General features: G+C 51.0%; 1 protein-coding gene across 1 annotated transcript in view; it reads left to right on the forward strand.

The window, feature by feature from the left end:
- Positions 1 to 19,429, forward strand: part of NOL10 (nucleolar protein 10) — a 95,244-nt gene extending 75,815 nt beyond the window's left edge. Inside the window, exons 18-21 of the mRNA XM_075557104.1 lie at positions 5,561 to 5,734; positions 5,893 to 6,140; positions 11,507 to 11,609; positions 16,321 to 19,429. Of these exons, the coding sequence (XP_075413219.1) occupies positions 5,561 to 5,734; positions 5,893 to 6,140; positions 11,507 to 11,609; positions 16,321 to 16,440 (645 nt within the window). The 3' untranslated portion in view covers positions 16,441 to 19,429. The remainder of the gene's footprint in view (positions 1 to 5,560; positions 5,735 to 5,892; positions 6,141 to 11,506; positions 11,610 to 16,320) is intronic.
- The last annotated feature ends 3,580 nt before the right edge of the window (positions 19,430 to 23,009 follow it).

Below are 23,009 nucleotides of genomic sequence, written 5' to 3' on the forward strand. Positions count from 1 at the left end.
TCGCACACTGTCCTATTGCCTGTCTTTTTTTCTCCTGTGTTTCCATCCTTCCATCTTTGTAACCCTTCTGAAGTTTGTCCTTTGGATCTCAAAGAATTGGTTATTCTAAGATGTTATCATTTGCGTATATCTGCCTGTTGATGGGCCGAAAATTGAGCCCTGGGAGTGAATCCACCTGTAGACCTGCAGCGTGACCAGGGGTGCCGTGTCAGATACTGCTCCAGTCCCTTGACGCCAGCGGGCTTGGTTCCACTTCTCTCACTTTATCCAGGGCCTTCTAAGGCCTGGATCCCTTTCAGAGCAGTTGATGGTGGTAGCCGGGCACCATCTAGTTCTTCTGGTCTCGGGGTCATAGATTCTGATGTTCATCATTAATCCGTTGGACTGATTTTTCCCATGCTGCCTCAGTGTTCTTCACTCTCCTGTCCTCCAGACGGGGAGAGGCCAGTAGTTGCACCTCAGATGGCTGCTCACAAGTTGTCAGGACCAGTTGCTACGCACCACAGTAGGATCTAGATCACTCTTTTTGAGCACGGGGTGATGCTGATTGACCGAGGCGATAGTCCTGAGCCTTCGTGCTCCACAGCTCATTCTCTCAGGCTGGCGATCTTGTCTGTGATGTATTTGTGGCAAGGGTAAACACACATGTACCCTCTGCCGAATCTATAGGAGGAGCTTTCAGAAAGTTCATAGAAAAATGGAATGAAAAGGTAAAGTACCGCTTACCCAACTTCATGGGTGTGTTCCCTTTCTCCCTCCCACATCCGTTCTGCCTGCGTGTCTCTGCCTGCAAATCCCGGTAGAGCACCACTGTTGGAGGCTTGTAGCTACAGCAGTGTTTGCCTCTGTTGCCTTTAACTCTTGGATTCCTCTCAATGCCCCCAGTCCTGCCTCCCCCGCTCTCTGCTCGCTTCCTCGTGCTGCATATTGCCTGCCTTTCACCCGGGTTAGCGAGTGCCTCTGTCCAGGAGCCCTGTTGGCATCGTGGTTAGACGTTGGCCTGCTATTTGCAAAATCAGCCGTTTAAACCCACCAGCCACTCCGTGGGGAGGAAAGAACCTTTCTAGCAATGCACCGTCTCGGAAACCCTCGGGGCAGTTCTACTCGACCCCGGGGCCCCTGGGAGTCAGAACTGATCCAATGGCAGAGAATTTGCTCTGGGGTTTGTTGTGATTTTTTTAAAGCCTCTTCCCATCTGGTAACTATCCAAGAAGATTTATTTCCGTGTGAAAACCTTTCTTGACTTATAAGGATGTTCTCGTACACCTTTTGTCCTTTGTGACTGACTGGTCTCCCTCTGCATACAGTCTTGCAGGGCCGTCCAGGTGTTTTGCAGTCACAGTGATTGTTAATGCTGCACAAAGAGCTTTAGGCAGCCTTAGCTCCCACCCACTGGAGCGCCAGATAACAAAGCTGCAGCCTGTGGACCTTTACCGTTGACCTGCCTTTCGGTAGCTTGCTGACCTAAATCATGCCCTATTATTAAGGTTCATTTTCTTTCCAGAAATGTGTGTGTGTGTGTGTGCATGCGCACACACATACATAAATCTGAGGCTGTTCTTAGAAAAAAAGTCTTAGGATTTGTGTTTTAAATTTAATTTCATATAAAAGGAAGACCTTGAAAATTATTCATGAAGGAAAGAATCCTTCATTATAATTATGAAGAATACTTAAAAGAATTATTATATCTATTAGATCATTAGCCTTGTCTTTGAACTCTGCTCTTCAAAACCCCAAGAGCTTTTTTAATAGCACCGATATCTCCTGGTGTGAAAGTCAGTGTCTTGGAGTCGGGTTCTCCCTGGCTCCACCTGGATTTAATGGAGGCAGGCGGTGAAAGGTGTGCTCAAATGTGGCTCCCAATGATAACATCATAAAAACATCATAAAGCATTTACAGTACCGTTGATGTGGAGCCTAGAATAGGAAACGACCCACCACATACCTTCAATAAGTATTATCTGGTTATTGCCCAGAATTAGAAGTTCTGTGGCATTCACCCTAATCAAACATTAGGAATTTGGCGTGTGCGCGCAGCAGAACCTGGAAGGGGCAGCCTTCGGTGGTCATTGGTTTGGGAAGGTCTGCTTTCTGGTAGAGCCAGTTTTCTAGAAGGGACTTGTGTGCTTTTTTGGTTTTTGCCTGTTAGCTTTTCCTGCCAGTTTTTTAAAAAGTATGACTATCACATCAGAACACTTGCCAAAACTGTTGCCTGAAAGGCTTATATGCATGTGTTTGTCTTGGCTTCTGTGGACGCTCAAGCAAGTCCATTGCCATCACTGGTGTTTCTCAACCACGGGTATTTCCGTGACTAGAAACCGTAGGGGTTATTCAGTATCAACCGGAATTTATATTAAGTAATTATCTCCGTAAAGAAAGGAATTACGCAAAAGTAAAGAATTCCGCATAGATGCCTTGGGTTGGATCAAGTCAGTTGGAACGTCAAAGATGTTACTTTTTTTAAGGTAAAGGGCAGCTTTTTATAGCATAGACTTAATTTTTTCCTATTTGTCCGCATTGACAGCTTTTCTGCAGTTATATTAGACACACACACAGCTTAAACACTAAGTGGTTCTGTGAGGTTTGTTGGGAACACCAACTATCTCGTTCTCCTCCCCTCCCCCCCCCCCCCGTCTCAATTTCCCCCCTCCCGAGGCAGCCCCTCGGACCTTTCTGCTGATTGTTTGATAATCAGATTCGGTGTCTTCAGTGGTACATGAGTCAGAACTGACTTGATGGCGGTGAGTTTGACTTCTGACCCTTTAGCCTTCAATGTCAGCTGCTCACGGCCCGCGATGGCCAGTAAGACTCCCCTCGCACCTCTGCACTCACTGCTGATGAGATCCCCGGTCATCTCGGTGCGTCACGACTCGGAATCCCTACTGCCGGGGCTGTGTGAGCACTGGATAGCCTAGTCAGAGAGGTGGTTCTGCACTTAGATTCCCTATACGTCTTGGGGTTGCATTTTTTATCTTAAAATAAAACCCACTGCCGTTGAGTTGAGCAGCCCAACTCTGTTGTGCAGAGTAAACCCTAAATCTTGCTGGGACCAGGTAACCTCGTCTCTCTTGGGGGTGGAGTGGCGGCTGCTGGGTTTGAACCACTGAGCTGGGCAGTGAGCCGCCCAGTGCTTAACACACAGTGCCACTGTGTCTCCTTGTGCTCTGTTTTGTTTCCACCACTTGAGGCTTTGCCAGTTGCTGAACCCTCTTTTCAAGATGTGCTCTCCTCTTGACCTTCCTAAGACATCTGCTTTCTGCCCTGCTCCGTTCTGGACTAGTTGCTTTCTCATCTTGGTACGAAGCGGCCTTCCTGGGTTCTCTGGCATCACTATCCTGGAGATCCCCTCTACCTCACCCCCCTCTTGGGTAACAAATGATAAGCACCTTTAGTTTCCCACAGTTTTCAATAAGTAGTCAATGATAGGGTATGGTAAACTTATTTTTAAATATGCAAGTTTTTAAACCCCAAAAATCACCCTCTGGATGCGGAAACGGGGGCGAGAAGGCCTGTCTGCACTGAGATGCCCGCAGCTCCTCCTCCTGGGTCCTCCTCCACACGCTCTCTGAGCCCCACAGGGACCTTGAGCCTCGCGCACTCCAGGCATCACCTGCTTTCCAGTGTCTTCCCTTGAGGGTTTCATAGAGACATTTCTCACCTGTATTTCCAGTCTTCATACCCTCCCACCCATCACCGAATCTCTGGTTCTACCCATCTCAACAACCCTTTCCTGAGAAAGGGGTTGTCTCCCTGTTCCTGTGGCCTTCACTCGGGCCTCTCTGTTTTCCTGGTGAGTCCACTAGCCGCTGCCTCCTTGGCTGTGACCAGTGTACCTTACCCACCCTGCTGTCGAGGGCTCGCCCAGGTTGACCCCCTAGGAGATTCTTCCTAAAGTGCACTGCTGTTTGCCATCCGTGTTCTTGGCCTGAGTGTCGTCTTCCTTACCTTCAGAATAAAGTGCATGGTATTTAAAATCCTTTATAATCTGGCCTCGCCAAAAAGTGATTTTTCAAATCACAGGCTGACTCCATCAGACTGGTCCCACACTCACACTCCTCCCCCGCCCTCCCTCTCCATCCTTCTTTCGCATTCTCCGTAGGGAGCCTGCTCCCCGGGATCTTCCCGGGCTGCCTCGGTAGCCTTGGTGCACCTGGTCAACCTACATCTTGGGGTGCTTTTTGTGTCTTACTTGCTTGTAATGTTTTTCTTCCTCCTTGAGATGGGGACTTAGGCCTTGCTGTCTTTGTTTCTTTCTTGGGTCTGTCTCTGTCTCGTGAGCTTATATTTTATTAGAGAAATCTTATGAAGTTGAGCATTTCGTAGGCTTTTAGGTAAAGGCTAATTAGTTTAGGTTTACTCAAGTCAGCAGCTGGCTGGCTTTCTTGACAAGGTGCACAGCACTGCAAGCAGCTGGCTCAGATGTGGGGGGGGGGACCAGGCGGTGCTTTGTTCTGTTGGACGCTGGGACCAACCTGGCAGCACCGCACACACCTTCCTGAGCGTCTCCTGAGCCACCAAGTTCCCTGAAGACGCTCGTCTGTGTAGAGCTCAACACCACGCTGATGCCCACTCGTCTGTGCTCTCCTTGGTGGAGAAACCCTAAAATAGAGTCTGTGTGGTAGAACTCCAGTCGTTCACACATAGCTTAACCTTTCCCGCCCACGGGCAAAGCTGTACACTACTTCACAAATCCTGGGTGACCTCCTGTCCATAGCTCTGGCCCATCGCTAACGCTGGATAGAGCTCTGAGAGCATAGGATTCTCTGTTCAAGGGAACAAAACCGTTCACAGTACATTTGGAAACGTTCTGCTCAAGGGCATACAAATACAGACAGATTCAATGTCATTTCTTCCTTAGCTACCCCAAGAGTCTTTCTAGCCAGTTTTATTCTAAGTCACAATGAAATGCCCTGGAGGGGAAGGTGTCCAGCCCGCCTTCCAGCTGCCCTCTAACTGCAGCAGCCTGTGGGCGGAGAATGGCCCCGTGGGCTTTCTGAGGTTGCGGTTTTCCTGGGAGCAGACTCTCCCGTCTTCCTCGTGAGGAGTGGCTGCCTGGTGGGCTTGAACCACCCACGGCCGGATTCCCAGCTGAGCGCTTTAGCGCTGCACCAGGAATGAAGAACCCCTGTATTTCTAGAGACTCTTGTGAGCTCAAGGGACGCCCCGCATTCCCTGCCAGGTGAATTGTGTGTGCCTCCTCCATGGACACTTTCTCTCCATTTCGGGATATGAAGTTGAAAAAGTCACAAATTTTAATTTCATGTTTAAAAGTTATTTCAAGAAATGATCTCCTTGGGAAATGTTTTGTATTCAGCATGTTAGAACGCCTCTTCTAATGTGTTCAGGTTGACGTTGGCTTGTTTTTAGTTCATTGTGTATAACGCCCACAGAATGTGGGTCATTCTGCAAAATAGATGGCTGGGAAGGTCCTCCAACGAGTCTTAAAGAAATGTGGTCATGCGTTGATTCTGCACCGCCATCAGAGAGGGACTGCCCTTCGGCCATTTCTTTCTCGTCAGAGGCTACCTTTTACATGTATGTTAATTTGCTCTGTCTTACAGAACCTGCCAAATATTCTCACTGATGATCGATTCAAAGTGATGTTTGAGAACCCTGACTTCCAAGTAGACGAAGAGAGTGAAGAATTTAGGCTTTTGAATCCGCTTGTTTCGAAAGTTGGTGAGAAAAGGAAGAAGAAACTACGGCTGTTGGAGCAGCAGGAGCTCCGCGTACAAGTGCGTGCCCCTGGCCCTTCGGCCGTGCTAGTGCTCGGGGCGGGGTCCGTCTGCCTTGGCTCGAGGCCGCATGCTCCTACAGGGGTCCTGCTGTGTAAGAGGACCAGCAGGGTCTGGTTGTGGGCGCGGGCTGCTGCTTACTCTCTCTCTCTGTCCAGGAAGACGAGGAAGAGCCGGAAGGAAAGCCCAGCGACGAGGACAGCTCTGGGAGTTCGGACGATGAGAAGGACTGGGTGGAAGAGGTCAGGAAGCAGCGCAGGCTTCTCAACCAGGAGGAGAGAGTGAAGCGGCAGGAGCAGCGCAAGCAGGACCAGCAGACCGTCCTGAGGCCCCAGTTCTATGAGATCAAAGCAGGGGAAGAATTCAGAAGCTTCAAAGACTCAGCCACAAAACAGAGGCTGATGAAGTGAGTAGAGCCACTTTCCGTGCCGAGCTGACGTCTCTCGGAGCCTTGGCATGCTCTCCCTAGTGGGCACACACCCCGAAGGATGGCTTCTTGAAGAGGCCTGCGTGGGGGCGGGGTGGAGGGGCGCCCGGAGTAATGCCAGAGGGGACGGTGTCAGTGAAGCCCTCATCTTAACGCCCTTCTGAGGAGTGGTTCCGTGTCCTAAAGTGCTGTGAGCCCCTCCTCTGGGTCAGTGCACACACAACACTGAGACTCCGGAGCACTGTTCCCCCTTTAGTTGGCTTGTCTTTCCCTGGGTCCCCAGCCTGTCTGCACACTCGCCCCACACACCCGACCGGGGGCGTGAGACCTTGCAGACGCTGGGAAGTCGTGCGTCTTCGGCTCCTCTTCACAGGACGGTCGGACAAGGACGGCATCAGACTGGAGTGGGTCACGGGCAGGTGTTCGCTGGAGCTGGCTCAGCGTACACCGCTCTAGAGTCAAACCTCCAAAAGCTGGAGGGAGTCGGGGGACTTTGGGGGGGCATCGGGACAAAAGAGGCTCCACATCTTTTCTCACAGGGCAACTGGTGGGTTGGAACTGCTTATCCTCCACCAGTAGGAGCGATAGGACAGTGGTGACTTTGCCCATTGGACTGCGGTGCGCGCGGGGCTTGTGAGCGCCTTCTCTTCCTCGCCGGCATGGTAGCACCCCACACGAGTACATGCCTTCTGCACACTCACTTTGCCCATCTCCTCACCCATCGGTCACCCAGTGCCTCCTATGGACAGGCTCTGCATGCACGTGCGTGCATGTGAGATGCTGGACCTGGGAGGAACGACACCACTCACACCTGAGAGAGTCTGCGCCCGGGCCCATCTCTGATGGTAAAGAGGTGTATGAAGTGCAGAAGGAAGAGAGATTTGCTTTGGATCGCGTTTGAACGGTCACAGGAAGCTGGTCTTGTGGAAAATGAGAAGGGACACTAACAGCACTCTGGGAGGGCGGCCTTCCCGGCAGAGGCTTGGCGAGAACGGTTGTGGGGTGTTTTCATACAGCTAGCCCCTGGGAAGTCGGTAAGGCGCCCTGGTGGCATCGGGGTTACCCAGTGGGCTGTGCCACTCAGAGAGAGAGAGAGCCGGGGACGTTCTACTCCTGTCAAGAGTTTCAGCCCCAGAAACTCACAGGGGCAGTTCTGCCCGCCCTACAGGGTCACTGTGAGTGGCCGTCTCAAGGCAGGGGTGTTTGAGTCCCAAGCAGGCGGAGGAGAGGAGCTGCAGAGGCGGCTAGGAAGGAGGACCTCAAGCAAGCAGCGGGAAAGCCGTCCACAATTTCAAATGAAGATTAATATGACCCGGTCTGTAAGTACTTTTGTAGAACAAGCAGCACGTGTTCATTGTTGAAAATAGAGGCATGAGAGCCCCCAGGTTTCAGAAATCCTTTACCTAAAATTAACCCCGTTGTAGAGACTACAGGGGAGGGGATTGGGCACCCAGCGAAGAGTTAAGGGGTGACTGTAGTCTCAGGTAGGAAGGACGAAAGCCTGGCTGAGGGCGTCGAGAGGAACACATTTAAAACCAGATTGTTCACAAGACTAAGAGCAAGAAAGAAAGATGGGTGTGAGTTACAACAGTGTTCCTTCTGATTGACTATCAGAGAAAGGAATCGTCTGGGGGAGATGCTGTGGTGAGAAAGGGCACAGAGTGAAAGGAAGCCGGTTTCTGGCTGAAGTTAGTGCGGTGAGTGTCCAGTGCGCCACCAACACTTCTTGGAACAGGCCCCAGTGGACGGACGGAAGGTAGCCGTGAGTGTCGAGGGAGTGGGGCCAGCAGCGTTGGTGCAGGAGAGAATAATAGCTGAGACGGGGACGAGCATCACTCCCCAAACGGATAGATGATGCAGAAAACATCAGCCTTGCTTTAGCAAAACCAAGCCCATGCAAAGTACACAGACCTTTATCAAAATCATGTCTGTGCCAACCCCCGAAGGCCAGGCAGTCTGCTGTCGAGGGCGGGTGCTGCGTGGTGAACAAGAGTGAGACGTGATCGGTATTGAGGAAAAGGCACGAAGCCTGGAGAGAGTGTCACGGAGACTGGCTACACACGGCAACCGGAGCAGAAAGGCCGTGGATCGAAGGTTGAAAGGGTCCTTGGGAAGATGGTCTGAGGAAGTCTTCTCAGGACTTGCTTCTTACGCAGTCAGACCGGACGTCTGCCGACAGTAGATTGATGCCTGACAGGAGCTCACCAAACTCGCCTTCTGAAAACGGCCCAGGGATCTATGGGCTGCATTCCTCCATCCTCTCGGTAGTCCTTTAGGTGCAGCTGTGGAAGGGCGTCACGTTCCTCCTTTCCACTGAACGTAGCCAGCGTGCGTCCTGCAGAGCGACCATCCGCCGTGTCCCCTTCCTCATGGAGCAGCTAAGAGCCCTCTCAGTTGAGGAGCGTGACTTTTAATTACGATGCTCACCTGCGTGCATGCTTCAAAACCTCGAAGAAGGAATGCCTTCAGGCTCCCGGGCATGTCATACATAGCCCACTGGATGGGCTCCTTGTACTTTATGCCCATTGCTGTTTCATTATTATCGTCAAGGTAGCCCTGCTAATAATTTAGGTCCTTTCCTGAGAACGCTTTCTTCCCTGTATTACGTTCACCCATTTTAAACTCTTAAGCCTGTGTATGTCTAATCTTAGCAATCATTCCATTCATCTTGCCCCATTGGGACCGGAGGGGGCTGTCCAACCTCCGACCTTTCGGTTAGCAGGCAAGTAAGTGTGTGAATGTTCGTCGTCGTTCGGCGCAGGGACGGGCGAAATTCATAGCTGTGTCATGAGGTGTGAAGTACGCAAAGGTGTGTGCCCAGAGACCTGAAGGCTAGCCAGGGACAGAAGTCAGCTAGCTGGGTAGGGAGCAGGGAGGACAGGCAAGAAGAAGGACGTCCAGGTGCCGGCCGCCAGGCTAGACAGCGATGGCTCAGACAGGACGGTGTGCAGTCTGGCTTGCTGGATTTTGTGTCTGCTACAGTGGAAGGGTTCCCGGTGTTCCCGCACCTGTGTCTGTCTACCTTTTCAGTCGGCTCTGACCAGGAGCAGGCACCCTGAGTAAACTGACTTTCAAAGGGAGGGAAGTGGGACTTGCTTTCATGTAGAAATCTCCACACAGTCCCTGTGCGCGTCTGATCTTCTGCATGGCCCAGCGTGTCTCTCCCAGGAGCCTAGACAGAACAAGTTTTTACAAGTGCACGTCCAGCGCTCACGGAGAGAAAACCAGAATTTATGTACCCCTAGCATGCAGGAAATAAGGGCATTCTTGAAAGAGTAGTAATTGCCCACAATTTACTTGAAACGTCGTTTTCTTCCCAAATTAGTGTTCTCTGGGTATCCCCTTGCCTCGGTGGCTCCTGACTTGTTGAGCATTCCCGTGGGCGCGGCCAGCTCGGAGGGCGGGGTTAGGAAAGCAGAGAGCAGAAGCGAGCAGGTTGGGGAATCGCTATGTGGCATGTTGGAGCCCATTTACATTCAACTGTTGAGATCTTGTTCAAAGGGAAAAAGCCTGAGTCTTCATTTCATACAGTTGATCATGTGAAAGCTTACCATTTAGACTAATAGAAGCTTCCAGAACAAAACTTTATAAATCTGGTCTAGCGTGACACACGCCGGGGAAGCAGAAGTTCGTCAAATGGAATCCTGGTCTTAGGCTTGAATCCTTTCTTGTGGCCTGGGGCCCGTCATTTACTATTCTCACCTCCCTCGCTGCCATCTGTAAAGGATAAGTGCTTCTGTCTCAGGAATGTTGAAAGGATTAATTAGTTTGTCTGTAAAGAACTTTGAAGATGAAAAGTGCTTCTTAATGATATTATTGCTTAGAAAAGAGTGCCACTTTGACGCTAACCACTTTATGCCTCGGATTAGATCAAGAAGGCGTGTTCAGTCCATTACTAGTAGTTAAGAATCCAGGATCGCCCTCGAATGGTGTGAGCGAGCGTTGAACCTGAGCTCGGGCCTCGAAGGGACGGACGGGCGCCTTTCGAGCAGCAGCTCCCCGTGCTCACGGGCAGACCTGTCTCCTGGGCGAGAGGGCCTCTCTCCTTCGGTCAGACCGCGTCCTCAGTGTCGCTTGACAACGGTGCTTTCACTGTGGGCGGGCACCGGGAGAGGAGGAGAAACGGAAGTGGGACCCATGTTCTTCTCGTCTTTCCCTCTCCTCGCCCCTCCCCGTTTCGCCTGATGGTGTGCGTGTGCTGCCTTGGACATCTCTGCTCAAAGTGAAGAAACGTGGGGCTGCTCACTTCTTTTTCCCTCCTCTAAACCCAGTGAACAAAAAATGGCCAGTGTCCAGACTTGATAGTAAGAGGATTCTAACAACACCCGATACAGTGTTATATAACTAACAGTACACAACTCATACCAAGTTCAAAATTACGGTCCTTACTGGAAGGGAGAGGGTATGCTAATTATGCAAATGATAATGAATTAACCGAACCAACTCAACAGACCATGATCAAACTAATCAGACTATATGTAAAAATCTCTTAGAAAAAAAATGTGAGATCTGGTCAGAACTGAGATTTAAATTTGGGGAATGATTTGTCAGAAGAGTTTTTAAAATTCGCTCTATGTTTGAGAAAGAGCCGTGACCCAGGCTGAAGCGGGTGGAGTGTGTGCTTGGTGTCTCGCTTTGTTTTAGCAGGGTTGGGTGCGCTGCTCGGGCTGATGCCGTGTTGCCGGGTGAGTATGACAGTGGAAGAAAGCTGCGTTGTTCCCGTAGCTCTGCTCTGTGGTCTGCGCTCCCTCCTCTTGGGTAGCGGGTTGTTTGATGCCATCCAAGTCCATTCTGACTCGGAGACCCCGTGGACAGAGGGAGCTGGTGCCTGAGGGATGTCTGCTTGAGTCTGCCCTGGAAAAGAGGGATCCGCAGGTCTTCTGTGCTGCAGAGAAGCCACCCAGCTGAGCTCTTCACGCTGTGGGTCAGGGCCACAGGGGTGCCCGCAGGGGTGTGTACATTTCTCTTGGGCCTGGCTGAAGTAGGCATAAACCATGTTGGCTGTTGGCGGCATAGCTGCCGCTGGCCATCAAGGCAAGCGCCAGGAGGTTTGCATGGTGAATTCAGAAGCCCTATTCCGTCAGATAAGTAGCAACCGCTGAGCGAACCCGGTCCTGCGCTCTAACGTGTCAGTGAGTGGTCTCGCGGCAGCGGCGTCACCGTACAGCCACTGAGTGTGACTCTGAGTGCCCAGATTCTTTCCACTGGTGGTGTTCAGTGGATGAAATGTTCTGCTTACCGCGTACGTAGAGGGGTTTTTTCATATGATCATCTTAATTAAGATTTGTTTCATGTGGTAAATCAAAGTGTAATGCTAATTGCTGATATTGTTCTCTTTTCTACAGCAAAACGCTTGAAGATCGTTTGAAACTGGAAGCGAAAAATGGGACGTTGAATATTTCAGACACCACTGTGGGCAGCAAGCAATTGACGTTCACGTTAAAGAAGGTACGTGAGTTGTGGAGTGTTCGTCCTGAACGCACAAAGGAAGAGGCGGCCGTGTGGTGGCGTTCCCTCTGGGTCTGCCCTTGGGACTCCTTCCCAAGCTCTTCCCTGCCAAGGAGGCTGGTTCTGGCATTTCCCGGCACTCAGGCTTGTCCGACAAACAGAGCCAAGAGAGTTAGTATCCAAATAAGCAGGTTGTTGGTGACCCGAGGACTGGCACTGTTGCGGGCATTGGTGGTGAACCGGTGGCTGAGGTGTCTGGATCACTGAACGTGGACGCTCCGGGGTTTTTTAATAGGGGCGCAGAGTTGTGTTGATCATTGCCACCGCCTTCATTCTGGAACGTAACCACCGTCAGAAGGTCCTGCTTCCCTCTTATCCCATTCACAGCCGAGGGCCTGCAGGTGCACGGTGCCGCTGGCAGCTCTGTCCCTGTCCCTTCTCATGGTCGTTTCGCGGCTCCTGCCTGTACTTGCATCTGTACCTGGTCCATGCTGGTTGCCACATGCTGTTCCGCTGGGTGCGTGAACCACGGTCACTGCCTCAGTTGTCGGCCGTCACTTGTGAGCCTGTGGGTTATTGTCCCTTGTTAGTCGCAGTGTGTGCACGGGTGCCTCGTCCTTCCTTTCAATGAACATCCACTGGTGGGTGGCTGGCGCTGTTTGACCTTGACCTTCCGAGGGACGGCCACGGTGTTTAGAAAGTGGCTGTGCCGTCTTACATTCCCAGCAGCGGTGGGTGTGAGGATTCCAGTGTCTTCACGTCCTTACCAGCTCCCCGTCCTGGCTGTCTGGCTGTCGGAGTGCGAGCTGGGGCCTCGGGCTTCTCTCTGGTGCTCAGTGGGATGGAGCATCCTCTCTCGATGAATTCTTTACTACTAAGTGTTATGTGAAAAAGAGGAAGCCCTCAAGGAGATGGAGTGACACCGTGGCTGCACCATGGGCTCAGGCTGTTAGTTGTGAGGATGACACGGGCCAGGCAGTGTTTCATGCTGTTGTGCTTAAGGCCCCTGTGTGAGAAACTACTCACGGCTCCTGACAATGGAGCATTAACAATGTGAAGGAGCCTATCTGTTAAGTCAGCCTCTGTTTGGAGCAAATTTGCATTCTTCCATTTATTGCTGAAATACCTAGCTTTGTAGTCAGAGATACACCATGCTGCCCTCAGCTTGCTGTAAGTGTGCTGTGTCCTTTACAACGCTTCTTGAAACTAGAGATGCGACGTGGGCGTGGCCCCCGGGCAGCTTGAGGAGGCTGTGGCCTGAGTACCACAGCAGGTGCCTGACTTCACGGGAGACCCCTCTGCTCGTTTGAGTGAGAACCCTGTTGAGCTGAGTATCAGTTAGTGTGTGGTAAAATAATGCTTCCCAGCTCCTCATTGTTACTCTTGTTTTGCTAAAACAACACTGAGGAACTCTTAAGATGCAGCAATGAGAATAAGATGAACTATTTTTGAAAGCAAGAGGCACGTAGACTGGTGTTGCTCTCAAATCCATCGGCATCTTTGAAACGGTGGAATTGCACCAAGCCCGCTCTGGATTGGCATCAAGTCAAGCTTGGTTTATGTGTTATCGCCCAGCTAACCAGATTTTAATTCCTACGGCACAGCTTTACTTAACAGCATCTCCGCGCGCGTCTGTGTATTTCTTTTCAGAAGTTTCCTTCTGTGCGATGTGTGCTCTATTCAGATACAATGTCCGCTTTTCCACGCACCGTCAGCTATGTTTTCATAAATTCATAAATGTCGGGCATTCTCTGCTCTCATAATGTTTAAAAATCGTAGAGGCAAAACAACTGGAAATGGCATTGACAGAGCCCCTGGTTTGCCCTGGGCTGGTGTGCACGTCCCCTCCACCCTGCTCCCACTCGGGCCTGATGGCTGAGTCACATAGTAAGTAGTCAAGCCACAGGCTCATGAAGAAGGAAAGGAGAACTTGGAAATGAGCTAATTGGCCCATAAACCATAATGAGCCGGTCACGTGATGACAGTGTCTTCCAAATACAGCCATTTAAAGAGCTGCTCGTGAGAGGGTTTTTCTGCATGGGACCAGCGCAGAACAATGGCCGCTTCTCCGAGAGATGCCCCCGAGCACATCCTGCTGATCCAATTGTCGCCCGCCATTTTCAAAAGTGATCCGAAAAGGAAGTAACTGGAAGAAAAGGAAGGAAGGAAATAACTTTAAAGGGCTACATTTAAAAGCCACTGTTTGTGGATTTTGCGAGGGCTCTTGACGATGTCATGATTTTATCTGCTAGGGAGCTTATAGCTTCCTTTAAAGCAGTGGTTCTCAACCTTCCTAATGCCGCGACCCTTTAATATAGTTCCTCATGTTGTGGTGACCCCCCCAACCACAAATTTATTTTTATTGCTACTTCATAACTCTAATTTTGCTACTGTTATGAATCAGGCAACCCCTGTGAAAGGGTCCTTTGACAACCCCCCTTCCCCCAAGGGGGTCGCGACCCACTGGTTGAGAACCGCTGCTTTAAAGGGTTGCGGAGGTTTCCCTTAATCAGCACGTATTGAAGACCTGCCCTGTACTGGATGCTGGGACACAAACATGGTCCTTGTTGCCGTGATTCTTACTCCATGCAGAAAGACGGGCAGTCAGGGTTTTGTAGTTGTGACCAGTGCATGTGCTCCCGAGCATCGGCCGAGGGTGAGTGACCTGCAGGCCAGGGTGCGCAGATGAGTAAGGGTCTGTGGGAGGCTGGCCTGTCCCGAGGTCCGGACAGGTGTCTGTGTGTCCTTAACAAGGGGGTCCAGGCTGAGAGGGGAAGCAGGGACTGGACCCTGCCAGTCCTGCAGGACGTGGATATTGAAGGTGGAGCCTCGACCCTAAGAACAGTGAGGACTCCCTGAAGTTATGAACTTAATAAGCAGAGGACATAACATTTTCATTTTTAAAAACCCTCTGGCTCGCACATGGGGAATGCTTGGAAGGAGGAGAGGAGGCCCTGGGGCGCGGCCTCTGTGGTGTTGGCAGAGGGTGAGCAGGCTGCAGGCCCCCGGGAGCAGTTTGGAATGCACTTGGGCAGACGCTGTGGGGCACTCAAGAAGCAGGGTCCACGGAAAAGGACCCGAGCGACTCCGCCTCCTGCTGTGTGGCGTGTGCCTCCTAGCTGGCTCTGACTTGTGGCAGCACTCCCCTGCGGGTCACCAGCCTTTTGTCCCAGAGTTGCTCTGGCTTCAACCCACTGGCCTTGTGTTTGTGGCTCAGGGCGTAACTGTTGCACCACCAGACTGAGCCAGGAGTTTCCTCGAAGAGGGGAAATCCAGCCTTTGGGGGTCTTGCCCTGAGGGTTCTTTTAGGGGAGAAAAGCTGGTCAACACTTCGCTGTAGAATGGAGGTCTTAATAGTTGGAGATGGGGCAGGGGTGAGGGGTGGAGGAAGACACTGGGAAGCTACGTTTTTCAGTCATTCTGAGTTTCTGCTGGCGGAATTCTAAATGTCGAAAGAACAGCAACCTTCTGACAGATTGCGCGTGCGCACACACACACACACACACACGACAGCTCCCAGCCTTCGCCCTCCCTGCTGCCTAATCACAGCAAGCTGCTAGCAGACTGTTGGGCCAGGCCTCCCTTCACTCAGCAAACACAGTACACAGCATCACACAGGGTTGGGTTGTTGGGCGCTACTCAGGCAGTCCTTGTGCAGGGCGGTGCCGTGTTCACCAGCACGGACCACCGCCCAGTCCTGCCCATGCGCCCATCGGGGACTGCTCTCCCCTGACAGCATGCCAAAGGGGGTGAAAGAGACGGCGTCTTACCCATCCGCACTTGTAAGAGCGTGTAGATCCAACCTTTCCTGGTATTGAACGTTGCTTTTCCATCTCACTAACCTCTACCCCTAGCTCTTTACAAACAGCGAGTAGTACTAGCAGCTGGTGGTGAAGAGAATGTCTTTCTTCCGAGCTGAAACACCAGTGAGAGAACTGTCGAGCAGGTGTCACAGGTACCGGTTCCCCAACTCCCCCCGGCAGTCTCGCCTCGTCTCCTGTCTGAGCAGCGCCCCCACCCCGCCCCCGAGAAGAGTGTGTGAGCCGCACGGTCTGCGGGTGGCATTCTCTGCACCAGCCCTGCGACCAGGAAGCGGCTGGTTGTGGACGGGCACGGCAGCGCCTGCGGCTGCATGCGTATCCTAATTATGGATGTGGGAAATGTGCTCGTTCTTGGTTTGCTCAGTGTTTTTCGGAAGCATATTTAGGCCTCTGAGGGGAGTTTTACTTTCTTTGTGAAACAGTGCAGATCTCTTCAGGACCAATTCTGAAGGATGGGTAACCAAGCTTGGGTCTGAGACTGTCAGTACACAGAAGTGGCGGGGTTCTGTTTGAAGGCCTTGTGAGACACTCGTGGGCAGTTGGTAGGCAGTGAGCAGCATCTTCTTTTGCAGGGACGTCTGCTCTCTGAAATGCCCAGTGCAGTTTGTCCTTTGGCTGGAAAGCCCGCCTCGGACTTGTAGTTCAGACCGGCCTGACAGGACAGGTCTCCTCTAGTCAGGGCATCTTCCTACGCGCGGACTGTGGTTGGAAGTGACGAGAAGAGTGGGCTTGGGTCCTGCAGCTCCTTCAGCCCCACCCTCTGCCCCGGGGCTCCTGTGGGCAGCATCTCCCCTGCAGCCAGGCTGTGGTTGGGGCCATTCTGGTGGCTGCAGAAAAATGGAGTATTGGAATTTTCATTCTCTCTCTCTCCTCATTTTGTTTCTCCGTAGTCCGAACAGCAGAAGAAGCAGCAGGAGGCTGAGAAAGTGCACCGGCAAGAGAGGAAGCAGCTTCGCCGCTCAGCCAGTCACCTGAAGTCAAGACACAAGCGAGGACGGCCATTTCATTGACCCTGGAAATGTCCCCCCAAGACGCCTGTGTTCATACTTTTCTGATCCTAAGTATGGTGCGTGAGAAGCACACTGCCGCCCAAGGACCGCCAGCGTCTGGGCCGAGGAAACACCACCGCGGGCATAGCTGCTGAGTTCAGTGTACGGTCACTGGGGGGAGGCTTCAGAACGGGTCTCCGTGTCTCCTGGACTGTGAAGACTGGGCTAAGGGTCGTTGTGCCCGGGTGTGAGTCAGTGAAGCTCAGTCACCATTCTCAGGATTGTGGACTGGCTGGTCTTAGGCACACATGCGCCTCGTGAACTTCAGAGAGCTTCACTGTGCGCTGGGTAGTGATCACTCCTCTGACCCCATTGGTGACCATGCCTAAAACAGAAGGAATACAAGGCGGCTTCATGGGGAAAACTCCATCATTTTTCATTCCACTTATCATAATGAATTTTTTGGAATTTCCCCAGCAGTGTGCGCGCATGTGCGTGCCCCTCCTCCCCCCCCCCGCCCCATGTCATTTCTATATGTATACCCCAAATTATTTTTAAATGAATACAGTAACTTTATAAACACCTGCGTGTTGTCAAGCCATGTAAACGACATTTCTGTTCACATCTGATAGGGGCAGCGTTTCAAAAGCAATAGTTGTTCTGTTTCCCTCCCGTTAAAGGGAATATAGACTGACTACAGGGGCAAGAATAGCTACAAAGGGAAGCCCCCGTTCTAGCGAGAGTTTCCCTTAGTCGAGAGCCTGGGGCACAGTGTGGTGCCGGTGGGCTGCTCACACAGGCGGCCGGTTGGAGGGAAGGGGAGGCTCGCTGCCACCATCGAGATTCAGAGCTGTGGGGGTTGAAAGGGGCAGCCCTGCTCTGCCCTGTGGCATCGCTGAGAGTCAGAATTGACTCGATGGCCATGGGTTTGGGGGTTCACTTTTTTAGGGAGGGGGCCTCAGTTCTGTTAGAGGAACCTAAATTTGAGAGGAACCTTAGTTCTGTTAGAGGGTCCCACACGTGCCGTAAGAACAAGCAAATGTTTTTTTTATTATTATTTATTTATTTTAACAATTTATTGGGGCTGATACAATTCTTTTCACAGTTCATACATATACATACATCAATTGTATAAAGCACATCTGTACAGTCTTTGCCCTAATCATTTTTTTTCTCTTTTCTTCTTTTACATTTTATTAGGGACTCATACAACTCTTAACCACAATCCATACATATACATACATCAATTGTATAAAGCACATCCATACATTCCCTGCCCCAATCATTCTCAAGGCATTTGCTCTCCACTTAAGCCCCTTGCATCAGGTCCTCTTTTTTTTCCCCCCTCCCTCCCCACAAGCAAATGTTTTATAACCTGATTGGACTAATGTTAACAGCTTTCTTTAAATACAAGTTCTGGAGTATTTTATTAAACCTACGGTAGGCGTGAGTCAGGGTCGACTAGAGAAACAAAGCCACAGAAACTCCTATGTATATAAGAAAAAGTTTTATATAAATGGGAAGTACATTCAGAAAGCATCCCAACCCAGTCCAGTACAACACCGATCTACAAAGTCCTCCTCAAACTCGCAAAATAGAAACAATAACACCAACTTCAGGAGGAAAGCCGAATCAGCGAGCGTGTAAGCATCTCAGCGCTGGCAGGGGTCTCCCCAGGGCTGCATCGGGGCAGGTCCATGTGGCTTCTCCTCAAGGGGTGTCTTGCAGGAAGTGAGCCTTGCCAGCCGAGGCAGAGAACTAGCTAAGGCAGCTGTACCCTGGTCCAGCCATCAGAACAAAAAGGGTGAGGCTCACGAGCCATTTCTGTCTCTGCCCTTCAATTAATCCCACATGTGTTTATTGGCTAGGTTTGCACAATAAACTTTAACACTCACAACCTACAACGGAAATTCCTGCAATTCTTAGGGCTGTTTGTGTTTTCCATCTGTCTTGGCTGGCTGCCAGTCATTCCGCATCTGCCCCGAGAAGCAGGCTGTACAGGGAGGGCGTGAGCATGCGGCACGGTCACTCAAGAGGCGCTGTCTTGCCCTGAGGAGCCCCGGAGGCCGGGGTGAAGACACTTGGGTGCTCACAGAAAGATGCATCAAGGCAACTCCGACCCAGCGCGACCCCGAGCCCAACAGAACAAAGCACTGCCCTGAGCTGCAGCCGTGTCCGTCCATCGCCTCCAGGCCTCCCCTTCGCTGCCCGCCTACTTTACCGTCCTGATAAGATGCCTAAATTACATGAGACCAAGTCTTGTCATCCGTGTCTCTAAGGAGAACACTGGCCGTACTTCTTCCAGGACAGGTGGGTTTGTCCTGTTGGCAGAGCCTTGCACCTTGAATATTCTACAGCCCCGCAATGCAAGTGCATCGAAGCTCTGGCTTCCTTACTCCCTGTCCAGCTTTGAGATGCATCTGAGGCAGTGGACAGCACCGTGGCGTGGGCCAGGCGCTACAAGTAACATCCGGCTGTTCAATGAAGTCTTGTCCAGCAGATTGACTCTGAGCAACATGCCTTTGAACTCTTGACTGCTGCTTCCATGAGCATTGATGGGCTGTGTGAACCCCTAGTAAGTGGGGAGAAGGGGTGACAGTCTGATTTCTCAAAGCTTCAAAATTCAAAAACTTTAAAACTGCTGCCACTGGGAATCCAGGACAGGTGATCCCTTCAGACCAGTGGTGAGAGTGGCGATACCGGGTGGTGGAGGGATGGTGGGGTAGAAAGGAAACATTACAAGGAGCTACATATAACCTCTTCTCTGGAGGACGGGCAACAGAAACATGAGTAAAGTGAGATAGCAGACAGTGTAAGATATAGCAAAATAATTTATAAATTATCTAGGGTTCATGAGAGATGGGGAAAATGAGCTGATGCGAGGGCTCAAGTACCAAATGTTTTGAGAATGAGGAGGGCAACAAATGTACAAATGTGCGTGACACATGTATGTATGGATTGTGATAAGAATTGTATGAGCCCCCAATAAAATGATTTTTTTTAAAAACTGCCACTGAGTCTCAGTGAGTGTCTAGGGTCTGCGACGCCGAGTCTTTCTAGTCTGCTAGCCTCCCCTCTCTCCCATGGAGCTGCTGGGTGGTGTGAACTGCCGGCTCTGCCGTCAGCAGGCCCGTGCTCACCGACAGTGCGACGAGCCTTGCAGGGTTGCTGTTTGTCCCTAGTGACTTGAGAGCAATGGGGATGAGCGAGCTTCAGGAACAGTTCCCGGAAAAGGATGGAAAGACTGGAGTTTTCCCATGAGTTTATAGGCCAGCTGTCCTCAACCTGTGGGTCACAACACTGACGTGACACCCTCGATTCATAACAGTAGTAAAGTTACAGTGATGAAGTAGCAGCTAATGTAATTTTATGGTTGGGGAGACGCGGGTCACCACAACATGAGGAACTATGTGAAAGGGCCGCAACACTAGGAAGGTTGAGAAACAGCCCCTCATGATCCTGGTGCAGCGGTGGCAGCTGGGGGCATGATGGTAAGACAGGACTAGATGGAGTCTAAGCATGACTACAAAGTAATCATGACTCAGCACTGGCAGGGATGGAGTTGTCAATGGCTGATAGAAAGACTACAGCAGGCGAGTTAGAAACGAGGGCCTCTGTTTTGGCCAAACACCCAAAATAGAATCGATCATGTATTCAAATTCTACAACTCGTAGCAGCTCACTCACCGTGAAGGCCGCCTTCCTCGTGAGAGCCTGTAAGGCATGGCGGAAGCTAGCCTCTCCCATAACGGCTTCATCACATTGACTCGGTTTCTAGAATACTCCAGCACCTTGGCAGTTGTACCTCCTGCCTGGAATGCTCTTCCTGGGGATAGCTGCATGTCTCACTCACCCACCCAGCCCAACTCAGTATGGAAATGTCCACTCAGGAAGGCCTTTAAAAGTCACACCCACCTCCCAACACCCGCCCTGCCGGAGCCCCAGCCTGTGTCCTGCCGAGGAGGCCCGGGACGGCGTCCTTTGGCAGAGTTAGGGTTAGGGCTGTTTCAAGGACCTACCAAAGTTGAGGACAGTTTCAAGAGCCCCCATATATCATGGATCATGGCTTGCTTCCAAGAGTTAACAAGAGCTACTCCTGTCTAGCCCATCTATTTGAAACAAATTCTAGGCCTTATTTTGTCCACGAAGGCTTTATAATGACACCCTTTTTGTTTGCCCACCCCCCCCCATAACCGAATGCAAACTCAATAAGGATAGGGGTTTTGTTCCTGGGGGGCTAGGATAAGTGAGGGACTATTGTTTATATCTTGCATATCTAATTTGCAGAATAATATCTGGCCTGCAGTAGCTCCCGAATATGTTTTAAGTGAATAAATCAGATGAGAATTGAAATGGATGTAATGGGCTTCAGAGCCTGAAAAGAATACTTTAGGGAAATGCAAGGGCAAGGAAGGGGACATTGTGAGTATAGACAATGATTTGGAATCAGAAAAGGTGAACGAAGAATTTTCTCTTCAGTGGGGAAAATAATCCACACATCTGCATGTTGCTGGGAATACTCCCGAAGAAGAGGGGAGAAGGCCGAGGCCGGGTGGATTCAGGTGGGTGGGAGGTGGAAGTGGGGGAGCAGGTGGCCATTCTAGTGTATTGACTCTATTTTCTAACAAAATAAGGCCGAAGCAAACGCCTTCCCTCTGGGTGGGAAGTAGGAGTCCTGCGCCACAGCCTTGGGCTCCGTCTCCACGCGCTGCACACTGAACACGGCTCACGGTGTACGTAGCTCTCTGTTCATTCACAGCCCTTCTGCTGGTTGAATTTCTTAATTGGGGTGTTGTCCTCCCACCCCGCCCACCCCCATGACCCTGCTTTTGTTGGAGGAATCCGACCCGGATACAGAACCTAGAAGCCTAGGGAGTTTTCCTTTCCCCTGTTTCCTGCCTGCCAGTCTCTCCAAAATTCTACCTCTGCATCTTTTCAAACGTTTCCCTTTTTCACTTTGCCAAATAGGCTATACATGTTTTTAACGTTGTCCCCACAACATACGTAATGTCAGTGTTGGGAAAGTAAACCTTGCAGCACGCACGCTATTGTCCTATTTTCTCCTGTTGTAGGTTCTTTTATTAACCAACAAATAAAAATAAACCATATCTATGTTAGGCAGGGTTCTCTAGAGATAAACAAAACCAGCAAACTTATGATTATAGAGTAAAAGGTTAGGTTTAGACAGCGAGAAGGAATATAGCAGCTAATCGGTCCACACAGCAGCACAGAGGGCTCAGTTCAACTCACATCCCTGCAAACAGTTAATATGCTGGAAGTCCTTCAACTCAAGTGGGCTGCCAGATCCAAGGTCAAGGAAAGTCTTCCCTCGGGCAATGCAGGCAGAGCCTGCCTGCAGGCAGCAGGCAGCAGGGTGGGCCAGCAATAGTAAGTAGCTGGGAGCTTAGCAAAGCTGGCCTGGAACTCAAGCGCTGTGGCAGATCCGCCAGTCTCAAGCGCCAGCAGTGTACGCACCAGCAGCGAGGCGAAGCAGGTCTCCAGGGAGCCCCGAGCTCTAGGGACACACGGTCCCCGGGTTGGCTTGGACCACAGGTAGTGTCGCTTCCCACGCGTGTCATGACTGCTTTTTAAAAAAAAATTGTATGACTGCATTCTTTATGACGATGATCAACCATGTGTGTCCTGAGCCATTTGGCCAAAGCCTTCCTGAGGACGGTGCTCAGGAGGAGTGGTTTTTAAGTACTGATTAATGCAGAATAAATGTGATAGAAGAATGGTGGCGGTATGTTTCATAAGAGAATTATAAAGCTTTGGTGGTTCTTAGGTAAGCTTCGAAAGCATTGAAATGCTGCTTGCGTTTTTCATCGGATGCCTCATCTCATTTGCGTGTGGGCTCACTGAGTCACGCGGTGGCACCTCACAACAGCCGCAAGCTCAGTAGACATTTGATCGTTGCTCACGTCCCTAAAGAGTTCGTATGTACAAGTTAGCATACTTGTTGGTTCTTCCTGGGGAATCATGGAATGACTGTTCTTGGAGCCTCCTTATAGTTAATTAGGCACCTACAGTGGTACGATGTAAGACACTAGGCATGCGTTTGAGCGTGTAGAAAATCATTCCTGTTTAATAATTCCTATTCCTGAAAGGCTTCTGCATGTCCATGAAAATTTTCCAGAATTAATGCAGTTAAAAGACGTAGCTGGTCGTTACATGTGAACGAACAGCCGGAGGGGCTGCGGTGTGCCTCCGACCTCACTCTATTAGGAGGAGCACCTCCCCGTGGATAGAAACGCATGAGGGAAACAGCGTTTTTGCAGGGGTGCGAGTGTCTAAGGAGCCCGGTTCCCCGGTGCACGTGCACCCCTCTGCTGGGGGGCGGGGGCTGCCCGTCTGCTCACTGGTTGCCCAAACACACACTTCTGTTCAGGAGGAAATGGTTATTTTCTAACAGTGCTTGGTTGCAGGCCTCTCTCCTGACTGTTTTGTAAACCCAGATGGGACTTCAAAGCTGCAGTGCCAGACGCTTTCCTGTTGGGCAGGAGACCAGCGGCATCTCCCCGGAGCCTTGGGTTTCGTTCAGCTGATGGACTAATCATGAATCCCAGGCTCGGAGGGTTTGAAAGACTCTTG

Source organism: Tenrec ecaudatus, chromosome 8 (assembly GCF_050624435.1).
Source record: "Tenrec ecaudatus isolate mTenEca1 chromosome 8, mTenEca1.hap1, whole genome shotgun sequence".
Taxonomy (NCBI): Eukaryota; Metazoa; Chordata; class Mammalia; order Afrosoricida; family Tenrecidae; genus Tenrec; species Tenrec ecaudatus.